This window comes from Copadichromis virginalis, linkage group LG22 (assembly GCF_057382275.1).
Source record: "Copadichromis virginalis isolate Kocher_CV1m ecotype Utaka linkage group LG22, C_Virginalis_male_GT1.1, whole genome shotgun sequence".
Classification (NCBI taxonomy): Eukaryota; Metazoa; Chordata; class Actinopteri; order Cichliformes; family Cichlidae; genus Copadichromis; species Copadichromis virginalis.
The window spans coordinates 34903963-34929986 of NC_140638.1; the positions used below are offsets into that span (position 1 = coordinate 34903963).

Consider the following 26024-nt stretch of genomic DNA (forward strand, 5'->3'; position numbering starts at 1 on the left):
GATTGAATGAAATAGAGTGACTCATTTGTTTGGCTTCTGGTTTTCCATATTTACATGGAAACGTGTTCCTTTATATTGTAGAGTCTTTACCTTGCAATATAAAGTAAAGACTCTTCAATATAAAGCACCTTGAGGGGACTGATGTTGTGATTTGATGCTTTATAAATAAAACTGAACTGAATTGAATTCAAGCAGCTGCTACATCAGAAGTGTCAGCCTCCACCGAAATAGCCCTCACTATTGCTATACAATCCTTTTTCATCATACCTTAGCTTAAAAAGAACAAAAACAACAATAACTGGACCGTCAAACGTCTTCTCCCACATTGCTTGCCATCTCCACTAGGTAACATCCTTGGGGATCTAACCCTGGGAACCTTTGTTGGAAACACTGCATTTCCATGGCATTTATTAAACATGTCACAACATTCACAAGAGAACTGGGATATCTGATATTCCTTTTCAGTGAAGAGGCTGCTGCTATTATTTATCTGCTACAGCTAAAATAATGATTTGCATATTTTCTGTGCTTTATTATTGGGGTGCCTGCTTTACACAGGCACATTCTAGCTGTTTGTGGCCTTTCTAACATTGTTAGAAGCATTAATGTGTGCATTGAGTCTACCTGTCTGACATGTTGATGGACAGGGGCTCCAATCACTGTATGGGGTGACAATACAGTCTCTCTTGCATGGCAGCAAACATGGCCTGACAGTGTCTGGACGAACACTCTCCGGACACCTGAAAGTACATCACTGACATGTCACACACACACAGAGTACCCTTGAAAATCTGATAGAGCCGCAGTGAACACACTGCACTGTAAAAACAAATTCCATGACGTTTTATAACATGTTTCTAAAATGTCTACTTAAAATATTAATAAAATTTGTGGAATAACATGACAAATGTAAAAATTTCCCCCTTGATGATAACAGTTAATTGCGTATCGTTTTTTGCTGGATAACATCCTGCAGAAGTCTCACACATGTCTCCAGAGCAATCCCAGCTCATTCTTCTTTGACGAATCTCCTCCAGATTTGATCGTCTTCGGCACGGACCTCGGTCTTCAGTTCACAAACATTCAACAGGATGAAATCATGACTTTGGGCCTCATCAGTAAAGTTCACTTTAGTCTTATGGAGGCAGTGCTTAAAATCTTTTGCTTCTTACCTCTACCAGTCTTATTCTGATCATACTTCTTACTCCACTGTGCTCTCTAAGAATCAAAACTTCTGTTTCTCAAGTCTAAACTGATGTTTTTGGCGTGATGCTTTCTCAACTGACAGCTAAAGCCTTGCTGAGTTTTTTGTGTATGTGTACATTGGAAGATAGAACAGAAATATTTCTTATTGCAAACTGGGCAGTAACGCGTGATCCGATTACTTTTTGCAAGTAACGAGTAAAGTAAGGGATTGCTATTGAAAAAAGTAGTTAGATTATTTACTTTCCCATAAGCATGCCTCGTTGCCGCGTTACTAAACGGTGTTTTTGTTTGTGAGAGTGTCTCATGACAATGACATACAAGTGTGCGACGTTCGTGGCAGCAACAGATCAACAATGGATAATATGGAGTGCAGGAGAGAGTACGACCATGCAGCGTTTAAAGCTTGGAAGTACTCACACTACTTTGAGTTTTAAAAAGTGACAAAAACATTAGCGTTGGCTGTACACTCTGTGTGGGAAGAAAACCTCTTTCTACAGTGAAAAATTAAATTTCAAATCTGAGCGAGCACCAAGCACGCTGCCACGGGAACGTGACATTCACAGAGAAACCCCCGGATCCCGCCCACTGACATGACTGCTGCGGCACCAGGCAAACCTCCACCTGCTCCACTCCTGCTAAACAGGTGAAAACAGATTTAAAAGCAACAGGACTTAGTGCTGTTGAGTCTTTATTATTTATTTTTTGCAAATTGAGAGGTAAAATGTCTTCAGGAAACTTGAAGTCCTGTTCTTTTCAAGCTCCACTGACTACCAGGATGATGCAATAAAAACTGCATCAAGTGCAATCAGATTGGCGCAATATTATAATAAGAAGGGTCACATTATTTTTAGGTGCTTCCAATTCTTGTCAAGTTCCCTGACATTTCGTCAAAAGACGTTTGTGAGCACCAAACGAGTTAATTATGAATCCCATCACCACTGCATTGAGCTTCCCCTGATCACCTCCTGTGTATTTAAGTCCTGTCTTCCTTTGTTCGTTGTCACGTCATCTGGTTTTCCTCCAAGTCTCGTCAGTCATCAGTCTCGTCACAGTTTTTGTAGTTTTCCAGTTTATGTTTTTCAGTTCGCACTTGCCCTGTTCGCCTTTCCTAGTTTTTGTTCATGACAATCAGCCATAATAAAGGCTCATTTTTTGTTGAAAACGTGCAGTTCCTCTCTCAGCGTCTGCTTTTGGGTCCTGTTCACAAACACACCGGCGAACCCCGCCCTCACATCTATCTTTAAACATTGTCTGACATTGTTTGTTTTACATGTTGAACAATTTAGCCAGACTCATCTATCCATTTCATCTGGAGATAAATCAGAAAAGCATATTTATTTAAAATATCAGTTCACACAATCCAGTTGCATTGATGTGTGCATACAATGTTATCACAAGTGACAGAACAGACAGTCAAAACATAAAAATAAGAGAGAAGGTGAAAAAGTCCCAGAATAATTTTACATGGATAGATATTTTTGTTCAGTTTTTGTACTGGTAATGAACTGGGACAATTTCATGCCCTTTCAACTTCACAAGACGTGCAATAGAGTATTCGGTCATATGCCAAAATATGCTGATTAGGTTTTCTTACTTTTTGGGAGGAACCTGGCCCACATTCACCCGGACACAAATGACTTTGCGGGTTTGCATCCCCACAGAACAGGAGACATCATCTCCACGAGTACGGCCCACAGATGTGTTGGTTGATGGAATGAAAGAGTCCTCGATGCATTGTCCCCATGGACCAGTTTGCCAGTGGTAGACAGTACAGGGATGGTCATTGCACCTTCTCACCTCCTGCAGAGCACTGATGTTTGGACACTGGACTCCACCTGAGAAGCAATCGAAAATTGTAGCACAGTTGTCAGTGGGGTAGTATTAGTGCTAACAAATGACCAGGACACAGGAGTGAGGGTTATGAAATTGAAAACAAAATGAAATTGGAATTGTAATAAAAATGCAAAAATGTTATTACTATTTATCAACATTCAAATTCAGTGTCTGAGGTGGAAATGCAAAGGACAGTGGACCAATTGTGAGAGAGGATCTCTAACTAGTTTTTGTTTATGTTTGTTCACTTATGAAGGTCGAGTCAAAAAGGACTAACAAACAAACTGCAGTGACACTCTTTTCAGCACTTTGTCCCAGCTGAGCACCTGACACCTGTGTAGCATCCTGTGTTAGCATGTTCAGTCTTACGCTCCTCCAAAAGTGCAACAAACTGTTTGTGATTCAGTGCTCTTGCCCTGATGAAGGGAACTATTCACAACATTAACAAACTACTTCCTTGCTCACAAGTGGTCACTACGGCAGGTTTACAGCTTCCTGACACAGCCACCAAGGTTTGTTCACTACTTAGGCAAATGTGTAATCCACTATACTGTAGAGCTACTTAGTGACAACATCAACTACCATGTTATTTTTTAGTATTGAGTTACACAATGCCTCCTAGGATATAATACAATGCAAAAATACACAGTTCAGTTCTGGGTTCATTTCAGTCACTTTATCCTTAAACTCAACCTTTATTATTTAGAATAGACATTTGTTAAATAAGATACAGAGCATCTCCAACTCAGTGCAAACATGTAGGGGGGGAGGGTTAGGGGGGGCACAGTTCTGCTGCGCTACATATATAAAATGTATAAAAATGTACAAATATACAATCTGGTGTAAGAAGAAAAAAGTAAATAGGTAAATAAATAGTTTGTTTTGTATATACAGTTTGGGTTATTGCGCATAGAATTTATTATTGCACAGTGGTGGTTTATAAAGGGAAATGGGAAAATGGCTGTGTGGGACTGTGTTATTGGTGTGTGTGTACGAGTTAAGGGTGGTTATGGCTTTGGGGGCACCTGTAGCACTTCCCTGATGGAAGCAGGCTGAACAAGTTAAAAACAGGATGGGAACTGTCTATGATGATATTTGTTGCTCTGCTGAGGCACAGTACAAACTCCAAAACAAAACAGAAGTGCTCCAGGTGTCACGGACCCAGTTCCAGGGATTCGGGGTCCGTGAGCAGTGTGGACTACTATTGTAGTTATTATTATTATTATTATTATTATTATTATCATTATTGTGGTTGTTGTTGTTATGGTTGTGTCTGCTGTCCTGTTTTTCCGTGTTGGTGTACTGTCAGGTGTTTAGGGGTGTGTGCTTGTGTATGTGAGGGTGCGGTCGTGGCAGGCACTTTTAGGCCTGGTGGGTGTGGCCCTGCCAGCTGACCGGTCCCACCCAGGAATCCACACACACCTGGCGCCGATCAAGCCTCGTCAGAGGAGCTTCAAAACAGTGTGGCTGAGAGCTCCTCGACGCTGGATCGTTGAGTGACTTCCCGTCAGTCTTAAGTGTATTGTGCAAGGTTAGTGCAAGTCTACTGTTAGGTTTTGTACTCACGGCTGCCTTTGGTATACGTGTTTCCTCAGGAGGAATTGTGGCGACCAGGAGGCAGCACACGGAGAGTACACAGGGAACGGAGACAGAGCACGGAGCACGGGATAAAGGAGAAGACACGGAACGGGAGTTGGGATCGCACGGGGGGATTTATTGTTGTTCGGATTGTCACCACTGTAAATAAACACTGTTGCACTGTAGAGTCCTGCATTTTGGGACCTCCTTTCCCCACATCCCCACGGTCTGCCAGCGAGACCGTGACAGAACGATCCAGCCATTATGGGCCCAGCGGACTCAAGGACCGTCTCACAGGAGGAATTGCTCGCCCAGCTCTGGAAATACTGTCGGAGCATTATCCAGGCGGCAGATCCACATCAGAGACACTTACAGGTCGTATTTTTTTATTCCTTCTTATCATCAATCACCTCATCTGTGAGCTTTTTGGACATTAAGAGACTAATTTCGATTATAACCACGCTGAGGGAAAGTTCCTGTTTTGAGCTGTTTGGTTTGGGCTGTCCGGGCGAGGAGGATATGGCAACCTCCCTGGGAGCCCTTGCTGCCTATTTCTTTTTTCATAGGCTGATAGCTTGCAGCTCGCTTGTTGGACCCTCCATTGCGGGGGAAACGTTTCACACGCCCTCTGCACCTCACCACATCTCCACTCACCTCTGCAGCACCTGCTGAGTCAGCAGACCAAGGACCGGCAGCTCAAAATCACACAGCTGCTCTCCTGTCCGGCCGGCTGGTGGAACCTCAGCCTGATACGCTGGCCCCGGCATCGTTAAAGAAGCGACGCTTGCACCGCCGGCGTGCCTCACCGCAGTCAGACTCTAAAACTTTCCAACAGCCGGCTGTGGTGAGTCATATGGACAATTCATCTTCATTCACCTCATCTGTTTATTCACGGGACTGTGTGAAAGCTAACCTCGTAGCACAGCCAGCTGCCCAGCCTGTAGCCGTAGCACAGCCAGCTGCCCAGCCTGTAGCTGTAGCACAGCCAGCTGCCCAGCCTGTAGCCGTAGCACAGCCAGCTGCCCAGCCTGTAGCCGTAGCACAGCCAGTCCAGTCAGCCTCTCGTCTTCATCCTCAGTTGGAGGCTGATATGCCTGCTGGAACTACCCTGCCATTATGTCACCTGCCTGTTGTTTCTACATCGCTGTCCAGTCTACCACGAGTAGCTGCCGCACCATTATCACCTCCGCCCTTTGCAGCTACTTCTCCACCAGCGTCCCATCAGACTGCAGCGACCGCAGAACTCTTGACTTCACCATCCACATCACCCGCTCGACCGTCATCTTCGCCACCTGCAGCTTCCGCATCGCCATCTTCACCTCCGGATCAACGACCATCTATACCCGCGTCGCCAGCTGTGGAGCTCAGCGAGCCGGAGGAGCTCAGCATGCCCGAGCGGGAGCTCAGCGAGCGGGAGGAGCCCGCGTCGCCAGCTGTGGAGCTCAGCGAGCCGGAGGAGCTCAGCATGCCCAAGCGGGAGCTCAGCGAGCGGGAGGAGCCCGCGTCGCCAGCTGTGGAGCTCAGCGAGCCGGAGGAGCTCAGCATGCCCGAGCGGGAGCTCAGCGAGTGGGAGGAGCCCGCGTCGCCAGCTGTGGAGCTCAGCATGCCCGAGCAGGAGGAGCTCAGCGAGCCGGAGGAGCTCAGCGAGCCGGAGAAGCTCAGCGAGCCAGAGGAGCTCAGCATGCCCGAGCAGGAGCTCAGCATGCCCGAGCAGGAGCTCAGCGAGCGGGAGGAGCCCGCGTCGCCAGCTGTGGAGCTCAGCGAGCCGGAGGAGCTCAGCATGCCCGAGCCGGAGGAGCTCAGCGAGCCGGAGGAGCTCAGCGAGCCGGAGGAGCTCAGCGAACCACCAGCAGAGGAGCTCGGCGAGCGGAAGGAACAACCGGCGCTGCCAGCCGAGGAGGGGCTCTCGCTGCCAGCCGAGGAGGGGCCCGCTCAGCCGGAGGTCAGCGAACCGGAGGGACCTCCACGTCTAGCGCGGCCTCCACGCCATCCACGTCCAGTGCGTCCACGTCAGCGACCGGCGCGTCATAGACCATGTGCCACGCCTCGCTGTTGCTCACCGGAGCAGCGACGTTGCCATCGGACCCGTGGCAGGCCACCAGAACCGTTCCGCCGCCACCGGACCTGTGGCAGGCCACCAGAACCGTTCCGCCGCCACCGGACCCGTGGCAGGCCGCCGGAGGAGCAGCGCCGCCGCCACCGGATCCGTGGCAGGCCGCCTGAAGCGTTCCGCTTCCATCATGGGGTTGGAGGTAGGCCGCCCGAACTGTTTTCCCACCACTGCCTGACCCGTAGCGGGTTTTGCCTGCTTGCGGTCCACTGGGTCGGCCGCAAGAACTGTTGTTCCCACCATGGCAGTGGTTGGACGTTTGAACTGGGGGACCGTGACACCAGGATGCTAGGGCGCAGAGCTTTTGTTACCTCGTGGCTACACAAGCCAGGAAGTACCAATGATCGGATTTGGTGTGTGGTAGTAACAGGTAAATGAACATTTTTTTAAATTATCTGAATATATATATATAAAAAAAAGAAAAGAAAAAAAAACACCCAGCACGCCCCTGCGGGCGGTTTATCCTTCAAGCTCGGGTCCTCTACCAGAGGCCTGGGAGCTTGAGGGTCCTGCGCAGTATCTTAGCTATCTTAGCTGTTCCCAGGACTGCGCTCTTCTGGACAGAGATCTCTGATGTTGTTCCCGGGATCTGCTGGAGCCACTCGCCTAGCTTGGGAGTCACCGCACCTAGTGCTCCGATTACCACGGGGACCACCATTACCTTCACCCTCCACATCCTCTCGAGCTCTTCTCTGAGCCCTTGGTATTTCTCCAGCTATATATATATATATATATATATATATATATATATATATATATATATATATTAGTGCTGTCAAAATTATCGCGTTAATTGTTAAGATCAATGCGAAATGTTTAATGCATTAAAAAAATTTAACGCTGATTTTGTTTTTTTATTAATTTCCTGTAATCTAAGACCTTTAAATTCATGAGCACCTCTGGAGGAGGGGGCAACAGTGTGCTATGCTGGCGTTTGGCCTGACAGAAATGATTAGAAGAAGAAGAAGAAGTGACACCATGCTACTATCTAGCTAACACTAGCTAACACACGCAAGCATGGACGAGGGCGGACTTTTGGGTGGAAAGTTTCTCTTTAAGAAGTTGCCTGATGGCTTGTTGGACAAAACGAGAGTAAGATGCACAATTTGCAACGCTGAATTCAAGTACCACAGAAGCAGTTCATCACTGGCGTATCACCTGAGAGCAAAACACCTAACTGAATCCACCTCTACGGGACCTCGCCAGTCTACGCTTCAGGAGTATGGTGCTTGTGGACGAATAACAAAAAATGTGAGAGAAAAGGTAACCAATTCCTTGGTTGTTTGGATAGCTAAAAACTGCCAACCAGTTAGCATAGTAGAAGATGATGGACTGAGAGAAGTCATTCGTGCTGCATCAGGAGATGAGTGTTACAATCTGCCCTCAAGAGGAACCATTGTGTCGAGACTGCACACTTTGTATGGGGACCAGAGGGCTCAGCAGTCCAGCAAGCTTGTGCAAGTACGGAATGTCGCTCTCACCGGAGACCACTGGACTTCGGTGAACAACGATAATTACTTAAAATATAGAGAATAAAAAAATGTAATTGGAGCCAGGCTATTAATAAAGTAATTGAGATTAATCGCAATTAATAACAGAAAATTGTGAGATTAGTTAGTTAATTTTTTTTAATCTATTGACAGCACTAATATATATATATATATTAGGGGTGCAACGATATTCGTATCGATATTGAACCGTTCGATACAGTGCTTTCGGTTCGGTACGCATATGTATCGAACAATACAAAATTTTTAATTTATTTTATCAACTTTCCTTCTGACGATGCTGTCTGTGTTGAGAGCTCAGTGAATCTGCGTTCGACTACTCCGCCTAGGCTCGACAGTGCAGCCTAGGCGGAGTAGTCGAACGCAGATTCACTGAGCGCTCAACACAGACAGCATCGTCAGAAGGAAGAGCGCAGGGCAAGCTAGCGAGACAGAAGTTAAGCTCTCCTTGCAACATGGACCTCCCACACCCTCATTCAGATCTGGCGTTTGGAATTATTTTGGTTTTCATGTGACGTATGACCCTGAAGGTAAGCGAGTCATGCACTAAAGTAAAACAGTATGTTGGATGTGCCATGCAATGCTCAATTACATGGGTGGGAACTAGTGTGTTAGCACAGTTAGCTCGTTAACGTGTTGGCCGTCTAGCCCCATGCACGGGGCGATCGGCGATAGCTCGTTAACGGAGATTTGCCGTGTTGTGGCGTTAAGGTCATTTCAACGAGATTAACCTGAAAGCACTAGTGGGAACACAACGAATATGACTGCACATTTACGCCGACATCATCCTAGTGCAAAGACAAGTGGAAGCAGAAAAAAAACAAGCAAGCATGCTACTAACTTTAGCCGAGTCATTTAGACAGCTGTTAGCACATGATTCTCCTTATATGTTTAATATGCTGCTGAGAATATAGCCCAGAAGAAGCGGATAGTATAGCTTTTATTTTGGAAAGAGACATTTCTCTGTAATAAACTCTCTTTTCCAAACTATAAGGCAAAAAGAAAGTGCAGCTTTATGGTTTCATGGACAAAATAATTTCTGTGGCTGCAATATGACGAGCTAAATAACCAGGGCTGCACATAAGTGGTCCGCAGGTGCGCATTCGCTGTCAAAATAAAAAACACGCACAAGGGTTAGGGTTAAATTTAAAAACTGTACTTTTGAGTTAAAATATATTTATAATTTTAATAAATGACAAATTAAAAAGGCATGAACATTTTTTTGTATCGAAAAAATATCGAACCGTGACACCAAAGTATCGAACCGAACCGAACCGTGAATTTTGTGTATCGTTGCATCCCTAATATATATGTGTATATATATATATATATATATATATATATATATACACACACACACTGTATATATATGGTTCACAGCAGCTGGTTCATTTAGTTAACGAGAAACACCCGGAATGGCTAACCGAAGGTCGGACGGTCCTGATCCCCAAGGACCCCAAGAAGGGACCGGTCCCCTCCAACTACCGACCAATAACCTGCCTCAGTACTACATGGAAGCTCCTGTCAGGCATCATATCGGCTAAGATGAACAGGCACATGGGTCAATACATGAGCGGGACACAGAAAGGAATTGGCAAGAATACCAGAGGCGCAAACACCAGCTACTGGTAGACAGAACAGTCAGCCGAGACTGCAAGACCAGACTGACCAACCTGTGCACTGCCTGGATTGATTACAAGAAGGCCTATGACTCAATGCCCCACAGCTGGATACTGGAATGCCTAGAATTGTACAAGATCAATGGGACCCTAAGAGCCTTCATCAGGAACTCAATGGGGATGTGGCGTACAACACTAGAGGCCAACTCCAAGCCCATAGCACAAGTCACCATCAAGTGCGGGATCTACCAAGGAGATGCTCTGTCCCCACTGCTGTTCTGCATAGGCCTGAACCCCCTCAGTGAGATCATTAACAAGACTGGCTACGGATACCGACTACGGAACGGAGCAGTTGTCAGCCACCTCCTGTACATGGATGACATCAAGCTGTATGCCAAGAGTGAACGAGACATCGATTCACTGATCCACACTACCAGGCTATACAGCAATGACATTGGAATGTCGTTCGGACTGGAGAAGTGTAGTCAGATGGTAACAAAGAGAGGGAAGGTAGTCAGAACTGAGGGGATTGAACTACCAGAAGGCAACATTGCAGACATAGAGGACAGTTACAAGTACCTGGGGATCCCGCAGGCGAATGGGAACCATGAAGAGGCCGGTAGAAAAGCTGCAACCACCAAGTACCTGCAGAGGGTCAGGCAAGTCCTGAGGAGTCACCTGAATGGTAAGAACAAGATCCGGGCCATCAACACGTACGCCCTGCCCGTGATCAGGTACCCTGCTGGGGTAATAGGCTGGCCAAAGGAGGAGATAGAAGCCACTGACATAAAGACAAGAAAGCTCCTTACCATGCATGGAGGGTTTCACCCCAAGTCCAGCATCCTGAGGCTGTACGCTAAGCGGAAGGAAGAGGGCCGGGGACTGGTGAGTGTCAGCACCACAGTCCAGGATGAGACAACGAACATCCAAGAATACATTGGGAAGATGGCCCCAACTGACCGAGTGCTCAGTGAATACCTCAGGCAGCAGAAACCCAAGAAAGAGGAGGGAGACGAGGAACCATCATGGAAGGACAGGCCCCTGCACGGTATGTACCACCGGCAGATAGAGGAGGTGGCTGATATCCAGAAATCCTACCAGTGGCTGGACAAAGCTGGACTGAAAGACAGCACAGAGGCACTAATCATGGCAGCACAAGAACAAGCTCTGAGTACAAGATCCATAGAGGCTGGGGTCTATCACACCAGGCAAGACCCCAGGTGCAGGCTGTGTAAAGATGCCCCAGAGACAATCCAGCACATAACAGCAGGGTGCAAGATGCTAGCAGGCAAGGCATACATGGAACGCCATAACCAAGTGGCCGGCATAGTGTACAGGAACATCAGTGCCGAGTATAACCTGGAAGTCCCAAGGTCAAAATGGGAGATGCCCCCAAGGGTGGTGGAGAATGACCGAGCTAAGATCCTGTGGGACTTCCAGATACAGACAGACAAAATGGTGGTGGCTAACCAACCGGACATAGTGGTGGTTGACAAACAGAAGAAGACGGCCGTAGTGATCGATGTAGCGGTTCCGAATGACAGCCATATCAGGAAGAAGGAACATGAGAAGCTGGAGAAATACCAAGGGCTCAGAGAAGAGCTCGAGAGGATGTGGAGGGTGAAGGTAACAGTGGTCCTCGTGGTAATCGGAGCACTAGGTGCGGTGACTCCCAAGCTAGGTGAGTGGCTCCAGCAGATCCCGGGAACAACATCGGAGATCTCTGTCCAGAAGAGCGCAGTCCTGGGAACAGCTAAGATACTGTGCAGGACCCTCAAGCTCCCAGGCCTCTGGTAGAGGACCCGAGCTTGAAGGATAAAAACCGCCCGCAGGGGCGTGCTGGGTGTTTATATATATATATATAAGTGCTTGTGTATACATACACAAACAATACACATATGCTTTCAATTGTGTAATTTAAGTGATCTAGGTAGCTCTGTTTTGGAAGTTCAGTTAACGCTAGAAATGTGTTTTGGAGTTTGTACGTGCTTTGTCTCTAGGGGCCACCACATATATTTATATTTAAACATATATAAATAAAACCACGTTTTTTTGACATTAGTCATTCTTTTTGTGCATAATTTTATATTGTTGTTGATAATAAATTAGTTAAAGCAACAAAACAACCTGAAGAGCCGGTTGGGAGCCGAAAGAGCCGGCTCTCTAAAAAGATCTGGAAATCCCATCACTACAGCACAAACGAAGCCAACAGCATGCACTAATTTCAACTGCATGATGAAGGCAAACATTCTGTGCGTATCAGTTTGGTGAACTTTTTGACACAAGTTTACGTGCGTATATAGGGACCTCTAGAGCCTTCGACTAAGTCATTCCTTTCAACATCTCTAGGGACCGTGGGAGGAGAGCAGTGTTGTGGAAACGACACAATCTTCACTAGTAGAGATACTAACCTTTAATGCACACGAAAACAAAGAGCATCAGCTTGACAATAAGATGAAATTCAAACCTGAGATTGTTTCAGAAAATATTTTGTAACAACCGTGGGTTAGTGGAGCTAAACTGGCTAAACTGCTCACTAGCTAAACGGCTAGCGGGGCGCTAGCGGCTATCGCTAAACTTCGCAATGGATGGAGAGCGCTCGTGCCTCATACACCGCACGACCCCGAGCGTCTCAGCAGCAGACTGATAATCCCCAAATGATCCAGCAGGAGGCAGTAGTGGTTCACACCAGTCGTTTATTTACCATCTTTTTCTACAACAACGTAACGCTGCTGACACCGAACCCCTATCCCGCTCCCACCACATAGAGTCGCGGTGTCAGCCAACCATGCCAATTCAACCCACTCCACAGAACACACCAACTTCACTGTGGCTTACATTAACATAACACTAACACAACATGCGAATCAAACACATAGGAACTAGCAGAACGATAGAAAACACAGACAACACAATACCCAGAATGCATCTGGCTAACAACCCCAGCCAGGTCATTACACAGCCCCCTCCCAAAAAGGTTTAGTGTCCCCACAACCTTAACTGTCCACTCTGTAGTCCTGCAAATGTCCGGGCCGGCGTCGAGTACGCTTCGGCCTTGACTGGGAATCCATGGCGCCCCCATTCGGGCCGGGCGTAGGGGGCAAGGAGTCCCCAGGCTGCACACCAGCCTGTGGGTTGGGGGCAAGCGGATGGTATGGCGCCAGCCGGTCCTTGTGTAGCACCACCCGCCTTCCCCGTCCCGGCATCCGGACTCTGAAGACCACCTCCGATAGCTGTTCCAGGATCTCGCCCGGGCCTTGCCAGTGGCTCATGAGCTTGGGGGTCAGCCCCCGCTTCCTCTGGGGGCAGAACACCCAGACCCGATCTCCGGCCCCCAGCATAGGACCGTGCGCACGGGTATCATACGCCCGTTTCTGGCGGGCCCCGGCTCCCTCCAACGTCCGTCTTGCCAGTTGATGCACCGTGTGCAACCGCTCCCTGAGCCGCCGGAAGTAGTCCATCTCTGGTCCACCAGCAATCTCCGGCTCAGGGGGCGCCCCGAACACCAGGGGTCCACCGGGGTTCGGAGCTCCCTTCCGAACATCAACGCTGAAGAAGTACACTGACTTGACTCCTGCACTGCTGTTCGATACGCCCACAAAACAAGGGGCAGGTGTTGGTCCCAGTCCCTCTGATGTTGGCTGGTCAGGATGGCCAGCTGGGTGGCCAGCGTGCGGTTGAACCGCTCAACCAGACCATCGCTCTGAGGATGGAGGGGGTGGTCCTCGTTTTTCTCACCCCCAGCCTCCGACATACTTCTCCCAGCACCTGGCTCTCAAAATTCCTCCCTTGGTCGCTATGGAGCTCCTCCGGTACACCAAACCGCGTGAACATCTCATCCACCAGAGTCCGCGCCGTCGTCACCGCACTCTGATCCGGCACCGCATACGCCTCTGGCCACTTTGAGAAATAATCCATCGCGACCAGGACATACCGGTTGCCGGCATCAGTAACAGGGAAGGGACCGAGGATGTCCACTCCGATCCGCTCCATTGGCGCCCCAACTAGGTATTGCTGCAATGGGGCATGGGAGCGCTGGCTGGGACCTTTCTGCGCCGTGCAGTCGTCACAGCAGTGGACATGGATCTCCACGTCCTGACGACAACCCGGCCAGTAGAACCTCGGTCTCAGCCGTCACACCGTCTTGCCATTCCCAAAATGGCCGGTACCTGCAGCCCCATGAACCCAGCGGAAGACCTCAGGCCGCAAGGCCCGGGGAACCAGGAGCTGGAGTATGTCGCCTCCCCCGTCTGGCGCTCGCCACCGCCGGTAGATTACACCCCCATGGAGCTCCAGGCTGTTCCACTGGGAGTACAGCGACTTGGTCTCGGGCCCCTGCGAAGACGCGGCGGACCAGTCTGGCCGTGTCCCTGCCTCCATCCAGTCCTTCACCATCCCCAGCGCTGTATCGCTCACCTGGTGCTGCTGTAGCTCCGCCGCGGTGAAAGGTTCCTGCCCCTCATCCACACCCTCAGGTTCCGCTGCTGCCGATGTCGGACCCCGGTCCAGCTCCTCCAGGCGCCTGCAGTACCGGCACTCATCCGCAGAACAGGGACGCCTGGACAGGGCGTCAGCGTTGGCGTGCTGCCGTCCTGGTCGGTGCTGGGCCTCAAAGTCGTACTCTTGTAGTATTTCCAGCCACCGGGCCACCTGACCCTCCGGCTGGCGAAAGTTCAGCATCCAGGTTAGGCTGGCGTGGTCCGTCCTGAGCAGGAACTTAGTGCCCAGGAGGTAAGGTCGGAAATAACGAACCGCCAGGACCACAGCCAACAGCTCACGCCGGGTAACACAGTAATTCCTCTTGGCCCGGCTGAGGCTGCAGCTGTAGTATGCCACCACTCGCTCCTCAGCCTCTCCCCTCTGGGAGAGCACCGCTCCAACCCCCACGTTGCTGGCGTCAGTGTCCAAAAGGAAAGGCTGGCTGGGGTCAGGATACGCCAAGACCGGGGCAGTCACAAGGGCAGTTTTCAGCTGCTCAAAAGCCGTTGCACAGTCCTCCGTCCAAGCAAACCGCTGACCCTTGTTTGTCAACTGATGCAGGGGGCTGGCGACGGTGGCAAAGTCTTTTACAAACCTCCTATAATAGGAGGCCAGCCCCAGGAAGCTTCGTAGCTCAGCGACGTTCGATGGGGGGGCCAGTCCCCCACAGCAACCACCTTCTCGGGGTCAGTAGCCACCCCCTTTTCGCTCACCACATGTCCCAGGAACTTCACCTGGCGAGCAAGAAGGTTGCACTTGGCCGGTTTCAGCTTTAGTCCGGCCCCGCGGATGGCAGTCAGAACCTCTCGTAGGTTAGCCACGGCCTGTTCAAAGTCCTTAGCATGAGTCAGCAAGTCATCCAAATAGACCATGCAGCGGGCACGGGGAATGTCTTTGAGGACCCTTTCCATTAACCTTTCAAACGTGGCTGGTTCATTGCATAGTCCAAAAGGCATCACCTTAGACTGCCACAGTCCTTGCCCTATGGTGAATGCAGTCTTGGGCCGTGCCTCGGCAGCGAGCTCCACCTGCCAGTACCCACTGCGGAGGTCTAGCAAGCTGAACCAACTGGACCCAGCGATGTAATCCAGTGCGTCATCGATGCGAGGTAACGGGTAAGAGTCCTTGCGGGTGACCGCGTTCAAACGCCTGTAGTCCACACAAGGGCGCCACCCCCCTGTTTTCTTCCGCATCATAACCACAGGTGCGGCCCATGGACTATCCGAGGGTTCAATGACGCCATTAGCTGCCATCTCTTTTATCAGTCCCTCGGCAGCTTGGCGTTTGGCGAAGGGCAGGTGGTGGGGCCGCAGCCGGATTGGAACAGCTGCTCCAGTGTCTATAGTGTGCTGCACCAGGCCCGTCCTTGTGCAGTCCTCTTCCCTGGCGGCAAAAGTGTCCATAAACTCTGCCAAGTGGCTCTGCAGCTGCCGCTGCTGTGTCGCACTGAGGTGCACCCCACTCCGCCGCCCAAGCTCCTCTACTGCCGCGACAGTCTCAGGTGACGGGGAGACTGCCGAGCTAGGCGGCGACTCTGGCTGCGGGATGTTGGCCCTGCTTACGTTCACCCCCTGGGTCCTCTTCCGCACCCTGGCCGCCCTCGGCCCCTGGCTATGGCATGGGGCTATGGGGCGCGAGGGCTTTGGGGGTGCTGGTGGGGTGGGGGTCTGTCCCTGGCTACCGCGGCCCACTTGGAGCTCCACGGTCTCAGAACCAAGGTGGATGGCAACTCCCGGCACATCGACCCGTGCCCCCCAGTGGGCCAGCAAGTCCAGTCCAACAATGCACTCGTCTGTTATGTCGGCAAGCCAGAACTCGTGGTTCACACTGTTCGTTCCCACCACCACCTGCAGAGTCTTTTTCCCCGGCATCACAGTCTTTTCTCCTGTGACAGTGTGCAACGCTGTGTGAGTAGGGGTCCAGTCTTTTGGCAATGAGCCGCCCGTCTCCGGAAGCACCCCCCTCCGCAGCAAGCAGATGGTGGACCCCGTGTCCACCAGGGCCCGGCAAGACCGTCCATCAATTATACAGTCCAGGTACAGTCCACGGGCGGACCCACAGTGGCCCACCACGGGATGAGTGTCACGGAGAGGGTTTACTGATTTGGGTGAGGGTTCCCTCACTGTCCCACCCCGTGGCCATTTCCCGTTGGTGATGTCACTTGGTTCCGAGGACTAGGTGCGGGACAGCTCCGGGCAAGGTGACCGGGTTCCCTGCACCGATAACAGCAGTCCGTCTGGCGCCTCCGACGGGGAACTGCCTCTGATTGGGCTCGTCTGGCCTCCTCCTCCTCATCCGACTGGGACGCTCATCTCTCGCTCGACCATCCTGGCCGATCGTCGGGTCACTGGCTCGCCCCGCAGCACCTCCTCAGCCCGCTCAGCCTCCCTCAATGCCTCCTCCAGGTCTCGGGGGGATGACAGCCGGACATGCTGTCGCAGCCTCTCCGGTGTGAGGCCCCTCAGGAAGGCGTGGAGACCCAGCTCCTCCCGTGCCGCTCCTGGGAATGTCGGATAGCCCCGTCGGGCATAGAGGCGGACGTCCGCAGCAAAGGACCCCAGGCTCTCTCCCTCGCGTCGGCAAGCCAGCTCCTCCCTGCTCTGTTCGGCTGATGATCTCTGTCCAAACCGTCTGCCGAGCGCCGTGGTCAAAGCCTGGAGGTCGCGCTGCTCCTCTGGGGGCAGGTCCAGCAGAACCCCATCCGTTGTGAGTGGCAGCCAGCGTGACTTGGGCCAGGTACGGCTCCAGCTGCGTCGCCCCAGTGTAGTGCTGTAGCTTAGCAGCCGTCCTGCCAGGAAGCTGTGATGCGGCCCCAGGAATCCTCTCCCGTCGCTGGGAGAGCAGGGGGTGGCTGTTCCGGGGCGCGCTGTGGCCCTCTGGCCGCCCCAGCTTGGGTCTTCTCCGCTGGGTCTCGGCAGCCATGCTTTCCAGAAGCGAGCAGTTGTCTCGGATTATACGCTCTAATTCGCCTATGGTCGGCTCCATAGTGTCTGCTAGACACTCATGAATCCCACTTCTGACACCAATTGTAACGATCGTGTGTTAGTGGAGCTAAACTGGCTAAACTGCTCATTAGCTAAACGGCTAGCGGGGCGCTAGCGGCTATCGCTAAACTTCGCAACGGATGGAGAGCGCTCATGCCTCATACACCGCACGACCCCGAGCGTCTCAGCAGCAGACTGATAATCCCCAAATGATCCAGCAGGAGACAGTAGTGGTTCACACCAGTCGTTTATTTACCATCTTTTTCTACAACAACGTAACGCTGCTGACACCGAACCCCTATCCCGCTCCCACCACATAGAGTCGCGGTGTCAGCCAACCATGCCAATTCAACCCACTCCACAGAACACACATCAACTTCACTATGGCTTACATTAACATAACACTAACACAACATGCGAATCAAACACATAGGAACTAGCAGAACGATAGAAAACACAGACAACACAATACCCAGAATGCATCTGGCTAACAACCCCAGCCAGGTCATTACAATATATTTGAGGAACTTCAGACTAATCGGTTTATTCAGCATGAGGACATTGTGGCTGTTCCGCCTGAGGACAGTGATTCTGATGCTGCTGACGCTGACTTTCAATTAACAGAATTTGAGACTTTGAGAAACAGCTGGAACACATTAGTGAAAATGATTTAATGACTTTGACTTTTAGCATCTCTAAAACTGCAAAAGCACTGATTAGCAAGCACCCTGACTGACTGACTAACGAGGGAATGGTTAAGAACCTTAAAGAGCATTCACTGATTGCTCAGCAGATCGTTATTGACCATGTTGGAGGTTTGCGCAATGTAGTCTACACAAAAGAGCTACTGCTCTCTGCAGCTGCAGCCAGGCAGAAGTATCCCATGTATCTTGAGGACCAACGATTTCTAAGGTAACATGAACAGAAAGCAAAGCAGACCAAAGGACTAACGGAGGAGATAACAGAGATAAAAGCCAAAAAGAAGAGAATGGAGAAGGATGTGTGGGTTCTCCTAAAGCCTGCTGATCAGAATGCAGAAAAAGCTGAGTCAGAGGGAAAATTGTGCTTTATCTGAAAGTCCAATGGGCTTCAAAGAGCTGCAAAAGAAAAGGAAAAAAGTCTGGAGGTTCTGGAGAAACAGTCAACTGACAAACTCAAGGAACTGAAAGACACTCCTTCATAGGCCCTGTCCTATTTGGCCTTATTATTTTGATGGATTTGGTGCAGTTTTCTTGTTTTGTGGGTTATTTTTCTCAACAGATCTGACAGGTTGATTCATTCATTTGCACATTTAGATTTGTTGGTGAAATGTGCTTCTATGCCTTTTCTCAGTTTATACACTATATGCATATAATGCATCATTTTGCTTTTGTAGTATTTTGTGTGGTACTTTTTTCTGTTTTTAGCAACAAAAAAAAAAGGGGGGGGGACATTTAAGTCAGTCTAAGATGATTTTGCACATGGTCTTACTGAGGTAATGTGAAGCAAATATGCATTTATATATGATGCAGTTTTACCCCTACCAGAGTTCCCCCATCTGTTTTTGCACTGTTCTGGGTTGTTTTGTATTAACTTTTTTTTATTTTTTTTATACTTTAATTCAATGCCTACCTGAAAGACAAATTCTATTATATTTCTCATTTTTATTGTTAAGTTATTTGCCAAATGACATTTAGCATAATACCGTCTTTTTGTGCGATTACAAAAAAAGTGAAATCATTCTGCGTATGTATGTTTTTGTATAAATATTAGGGGTGCAATGATACACACAATTCACGGTTCAGTTCAGTTCGATACTTTGGTTTGATATTTTTTAGATACAAAAAAAATGTTCATGCCTTTTTAATTTGTCATTTATTAAAATTATAAATATATATTTTAACTCAAAAGTACAGTTTTTAAAATAATGTTGCTGAAACAACAAAGTAATAAAAAAAGAAAGAAATATATCTGATTGAGGAATCACTCATCTTTGGAAAAGAGAGTTTATTACAGAGAAATGGCTCTTTCCAAAATAAAAGCTATACTATACGCTTCTTCTGGGCTATATTCTCAGCAGCATATTAAACATGTTGTCATGGTCCTGGGCCGTGTTGGCCCAGTATTCTTAGTTCTCGTATTTTTGTATTCAGTTCCCTGTTTAGGTTCTGTTTCCTGAGTTGCCCTGTTATGTTGTTCCCTGTGTGCTTTCCCTTTGTGACTCTCACCCCCTGTGTGCCCCTCTATGTATTCATGAGCCCTTGTCCCCTTTCGTGTTTTATTCCATGTTTTCCCCAGCCTGTTATGTCTGTGTTCTCACCGTGCTCTCTCCTCCTGTCTGAACCTCTGTGTACTTCCTGTTTGACTCTGCCCGTCTCCCGTCAGTGTTATGTTCACCCCACCCTGTCTCGTTATGGTTATCTGTGTCAGCTGTGTTCCCCGTGTGTTCCCACTTTCCTCGTTAACCCTCTGTGTATTTCTGTCTGCGTCTCCCTCTGTTCGGCGTCGCGTTCTCCCTCATTGCTGTGTGGATTCCCTGTGTCTCCCTACGAGTGTTAGTTTATTGATTCCCAGTTTAGTTGAGTTCTGTATTTCCTATGTTCTGCCTGTCAGCAATAAAGCTGCTTTTGAGTTCATCCCCGTGTTTGTGAATCTTGCGATTGGGTCCTCCTCCCGCCTGCCACACAGCCGATCCATGACACATATCAGGTCCCCATAAGGAGAATCCTGTGCTAACGGCTGTCTAAATGACTCGGATAAAGTTTGTAGCATGCCTGCTTGTTGTTTTTGTCTGCTTCCACTTGTCTTTGCACTAGAATGATGTCGGAGTAAATGTTCAGTCATATTCGTTGTGTTCCCACTAGTGCTGTCAGCGTTAATCTGAAATGACGTTAACGCCACAACACGGCAAATCTCCGTTAATGAGTTACCGCGGATCGCCCCGTGCGTGGGGCTGGATGGCGTCAACATGTTAACGAGCTAACTGCTCTAACGCACTAGTTCCCACCAATGTTATTGAGCATTGCGTGGCACATCCGACATACTGTTTTACTTTTGTCCATGACGCGCTTACCTTCAGGGTCATACGTCACATGAAAACCAAAATAGTTCCAAAGGCCAGATCTGAATGAGGGTGGGGGAGGTTCAATTTGCCATGTTGCAACGAGCTTAACGTCTGTCTCGCTAGCTTGCGCGGCACTCAGTGGATCTGCGCTCGACAGTGCAGCCTAGGCGGAGTAGTCGAACGCAGATCCACTGAGCGCTCAACACAGACAGCATCGTCAGAAGAAAAGTTGATAAAATAAATTAAAAATTTTGTATTGTTTGATACATATGCGTACCGAACCGAAAGCACTGTATCGAACGGTTCAATACCGATACAAGTATCATTGCACCCCTAATATATATGTAATTTATGACAGTGGCAATGTGCTGGAAAAGCTTGAACATGGCCCTTGAAAATGCTTAAAAAGGGCTTGAATTTGACCCTGAAAAAAGGTGTATGTAGGAGGGCCAGGAGATTCCTTACTAAATTCCTTGATCCATAAAAAAGGATTTCTGTTCTATTGTAGGACACTGTCTTAACTACAGAAATTGTGTGTCAGGGCATGTATGTTACATGTTAGTTGTGTAACACACACTTCACGATCTGTGCACCGTGATCCTGAACATGTCACTCAGACTAATGTAAAATTTTCTGTTTCTTTCTTTACTGAATAAACTCCAAGAGAGGCAAGTGAGACACAATCCAAAATGCTGTTTTTAGTTGTTAGCATTTTCAATGATGAAGGCACTTGAAAAGTAACACAAAATTAGCTTCCTGTCCGTGTGGGAGTGAGAAGGAGGACCCAATTGCAGACACTGAAGGAGATGTAACTTGGGTTAAAAAAAAAGATAGTCCTTCACAAGAGTACAAAAACAAGGCAAAGCAAACAGGAGCGAAAACTAGCAGAAAACCTAAACTGGGAAAACTAAACTATGATAACTGAGACAAAACTTTGGTAACTATGAAAACAGACATGAACATGATTCTGCCCAGGAACGTGTGAGAAACTGTGATGAAGAAAAATGAGAACAAGAAACATGAACACAACCTGAGTGGAATTATGAACTACATGGGACTTCACGTAACATAGTGGGAGGTAACACAGACAACCTGACCAAGACTGAATGAAACCACACAGACTAAATACACAGAAGGGTAATGAGGGAAGTGGAAACACCTGGGGAGACACAGCTGAGACAAATGAAGGTAATGATGCCACAGGGGAAGTAAAACAAAACACATTGAACATGGAGACATCCGGCTCTTCAAAATAAAATAGGAAACACTGAGAACCGTAGACATGACACGCAAGCATGACAAGAAACACATGACATATTAACACAAAAGGTAAGAAAAGACTTATAAATCAGGAATTATAGAAGAAACAAAAACCTAGAAAGAAACTCAACTAAATACTCACCAATAACATAAACACAAAAACTTAACATATTCCCAACATAATAAGAAATCAAAATACAAAATAAACTCAAAATGCTGAGTCACAGACCCAGCCCCTGACACTGCCTTTCTAAAAAAACACAAAAACTTCTCAGAAGTAGGTAAAAGAAGGTTTTGTGAGGTCACAAGGAAGATCTCTTACACTTAACTGCCGTTTTAAACATAAAACATTGGAGCTGCGTAACAGCTAATGGAAAACATTTAACACGTCAACAGTTCAGCAAAAAACCAAAACATATTTTCAACGTTTTAACATAAAGCATAATGAAAATAAATTCAAATGATAAATAAAACGTACAGATGCAGCCAAAACAGCCTCCAACATAACTTATTTATTGCCCAGCATAATGCAGATTATTTCAAATATCATCCTCCAAAAGTCCTCGTGTGAAGGAAAACTGCCCTGTTCCCTGCAAAGGTGAGACTGGGTTAGGTGTGCTGCTTGGCGGCTCAGTTATGATGCTGTTGGGTGGAGATGTGCCCACCATGGTATGGTGGCAGGTCAGTACAGTAGGACCAATCTGCCATGACCGCTTTTCCGACGACAGTCCACCGCTTGCCCTATATTTCCCCCCTTTTTGCCTTCAGCTTGGTGGTGATGATGGCCTTTGGTTATGTCCTCCTTGCAATGAGGAAATTCTTGTGACATTTCTGCTCTAAAAAAAAGATTGTGGATTATATCGCCACCTGTTGCTTTGGCATGTTCTTGACAGCGTTTGACTTCATTTTTGGCGTTTACATGTGGACAGTTATTTTTTCACCCGTGTACCATAGACTTCCAAAGAGAAGGCTGGGATTTGCCATCCTTTGCATTCCCTGTTGGTGGGAGAAGGGCAGGCTGTGTCGTGCCTATAGGGGCCCTCCCTAGTAGTGGAAAATTCTTGTTTCTACTAGAATTGTCCAACATCTTTTGCTTTCGTAAGCCATTTCTTCAGTTGGAAGAAACTACGTAGATTAATTAAATCATTAATTAAATCAGAAGCCTTCCTAAACATGTGGCCCACAGTAGTGATGGGATTTCCGGCTCTTTTTAGAGAACCGGCTCTTTCGGCTCCGAACCAGCTCTTCAGGTTGTTTTGTTGCTTTAATTAATTTATTATTAACAATAATATAAAGGAGTTACTAATGTAAAAAAAAGAAGTTGTTTTATTTATATATGTTTATATATAAATTAGAGATGGACCGATCCGATATTACGTATCGGTCCGATACTGACCTAAATTACTGGATCGGATATCGGAGAAAAATAAAAAATGTAATCCGATCCATTAAATATCACGAAAGCACCTCACAAAACTTGCAACACGCCGTAACTCACCTCAGAACGTTAGCACGTCGGAGCAGTATGCATCACGTGATAGAGCGGCTGTGGCATGCGGGACCTGTCGGTGGTCTGGATAGCATGTGGAGCTTCGCTAGCAACCCGGCATTTCATCTCCGACAAAGTTATCCCGAGAGAAGTAAAGCAAGTGTGTAAGTCCATCTCTGAATGTTTGTAAAGCATTCCTGCGTTAAGCTTAACAAGCGACTGCCTCTCCTGCTGCTACTTCAATCATGAAACTGCTTAACGATCAGCTGATCGGCTTTTCTGTTGCGAGTCCGTCTCTCTTGTTTGCTTTTGGCCCACTTTGCACCAGACAGAGGAAACCAGCGGCTGAACAACAGCAGCACGTTTAAGCTTGATCAGCTGTTGTTAGAATTTATTTAATATTACTTTCTACTCGTGGATCTTTTTCTACAGCTGACGCTGGTAACTGTGCAGGGGCGGATGTAGCAAAGTTTAGCCAGGGGGGCCGATAGGGCATTAACAGGGAAAAGGGGGCACAAAGACATACTTTTCTTTCTTATTCTCATTTCAAATGTCGAGCTTTTAATAAATAATTATCTGACACCCAAAGTTTTAATTTGATGTAAAATGTATAGAAGTCCATTACTGTATATAGTGACTATTAAGTCTAATATACCCTAGTAAGCTATAGTACTTTTTCCTTTGGGAAGGTACCATCTGTGCAGTCTGCAATTTTGTTGAAGAAAGATGTTGAATCTATTTAATATTTCTTGAAAAATAATTGATTTCTGTGCATTTTTTTTCACACTGCATCAAATTAAGGTTGATTACGTTGATTAAGCATCATGAGGTGGAGCGTGAGGGGTGGTTCCCTATTTTTTATTCATTTATTTTTGTTGTTGCTGGGAGTTGGAACCCTATTAGTTAGGTTGCTTAATATTTATGCTAAGTACTCTTTAAAATACCAGAATAGGGAGGATGGTGTAGGTTTAAGTTTATTAGATTGATCAGTATTGCTGAACTATGAAATATTTTTTTTTGCATACAGGTATAACAGAATAGCTTTAGTGTCGTTGTTGTTTTAAACTTGAGTATGAACTTATACAAAATGCAGCAAGATATTTAAAAAACAGTTTTGTTGATTAAAAAACACTATATCGGATTCATATCGGTATCGGCAGATATCCAAATTTATGATATCGGTATCGGACATAAAAAAGTGGTATCGTGCCATCTCTAATATAAATATATGCGGTGGCCCCTAGAGACAAAGCATGTACAAACTCCAAAACACATTTCTAGCATGTACTGAACTTCCAAAACAGAGCTACCTAGATCACTTAAATGACACAATTGAAAGCATATGTGTATTGTTTGTGTATTTATACACAAGCACTCATATATATTCTTCTTCTTTAGCTCTCAGCGAAGGCGGTCGCACTTTTCTCCTCTCCTCCTCACCCTTATCTTCCCTGCTTAGCCTCTATGTCCTTGTCTTGTCTTGTGTGCATTACTTTCCCTGGAATAGCCTCCCACTGTCGTTCTCTAAAACCTAAAAGAGAATTATGGATTTGATCAACTGGTCTCTGAATGCTATTGACACCCTTTTCTCAACGAGAAATCTGGGCTCGGGAGAGTTTGAGTGCCCTGGAGGGACTTTCCCTGCCGGATACACGATGGACGGGTGGCAGAACTGGAGGATCATGTGCCTGGCGGGACTGTCGATCGAGGACGCTGAAGATATCTATCTATTCGGAACCATGATAACAGGGTTCATGCTGATCGGAGTTGGCTTAGCCCTGGTTTATCGGAGAAATAAGAGAGCGGAACCGGCTGTTCAAACCCCCCCAAGGCTGCCCGCTGGAATCGAAATGGAACGAGGCGCGACCTCTCACAACGAACGTAATATGGTCAACACCTTGGAGACGCTTGCAGCTGCTGTGAAGGCTCAAAACAACACCATTGAGCGTATGAGGGGAAACATCAGAGAGAGGCCTGCTCAAAATGAGACCTTTGAGCGACAGTTGGAAAACATCGTGGAACGGATCACTGCAGTTGTGAGGTCTCAGAATCAAAAGAACAATAACACCATGGAACAGAAGTTTGATACCATCATGGAGAGGCTCGAGACTCTCCAACGGGAGATCGAGTGTTAAAGAGCAGCCTGAAAAATTCTCCTGGGCTGCTCGCATGGAAATGAACAAAACCAACATAAACATTGCGGATCCCCATCACGGCGCCAGCTGCAGGCCCAAGGCTGGAGCCGAACAATCACTCCCTGATAATGACTGTGTTACGGCTATTCTTCCCATCCCATGCAAGGACACCTGGATTGGCTGGAGGACTGTTTACTTAGCCTGATAGGCCGAAGGACACTGTCTCAGCTAAACTATGGACACACACACTTACACTGATAAGCACTCACTCATCCCCCCTCCCTTTCCAACGCCTTCGATGCTTGTGCCCTACCGGGGAAGATAGCAGTCAACTGGACCAGCACAGATGCTGCAGGACTGGATGCGCTGTCTACGCCGGCTCTCTCTTACCCTTTACCCGCCCCTGTTGCTTGTCTTGTGTTTCTATGGTGTATTGATAGTCATGTGCTTTTGTGCTGAGGTGTTTTTTCTGTTATCAAACTGTTCTCCCACTAGGAGCTCAGTCTGAGTGGAGTTTTTTTTCTCCTCCTCTTACCTCATGTAGTGTATTTTCGTTGTTTTTTCCTATCAGCCTACCTTTCTGACATGTCTGCCCAATGTGATGTTTGTGTAAAGTTGGTCAGAAGGTTCCTTTGTAAGTGCGCATGCGCCATTAGCGTGCTGCCTGCTGTAACCCTAATTTCCCTCGGGATGAATAAAGTATTCTGATTGTTATATTCAAATAATTTAAAAAAATGTTCATTTACCTGTTATTACCACACACCAAATCCGGTCGTTGGT

The 26024-nt window shown here is 47.7% G+C and overlaps 2 protein-coding genes and 1 long non-coding RNA gene across 3 annotated transcripts in view; 2 read left to right on the forward strand and 1 right to left on the reverse strand.

Moving 5' to 3' along the window:
* Positions 1–26024, reverse strand: part of thsd7aa (thrombospondin, type I, domain containing 7Aa) — a 180126-nt gene that overhangs the window by 57499 nt on the left and 96603 nt on the right. The window contains exons 8-9 of the mRNA XM_085445625.1: positions 2801–3041; positions 625–740 (exon numbers count right to left, since the gene is read on the reverse strand). Of these exons, the coding sequence (XP_085301751.1) occupies positions 625–740; positions 2801–3041 (357 nt within the window). The remainder of the gene's footprint in view (positions 1–624; positions 741–2800; positions 3042–26024) is intronic.
* Positions 4307–4802, forward strand: LOC146683761 (uncharacterized). The gene is made up of 2 exons (XR_014917419.1): positions 4307–4545; positions 4635–4802. It is a non-coding gene; the product is annotated as an uncharacterized LOC146683761 (long non-coding RNA).
* Positions 6005–8263, forward strand: LOC146683762 (uncharacterized). Its single transcript, XM_085446915.1, has 3 exons — positions 6005–6290; positions 6384–7061; positions 8019–8263. Exons 1-3 carry the CDS (start codon positions 6005–6007, stop codon positions 8261–8263), a joined length of 1209 nt encoding a protein of 402 aa, XP_085303041.1.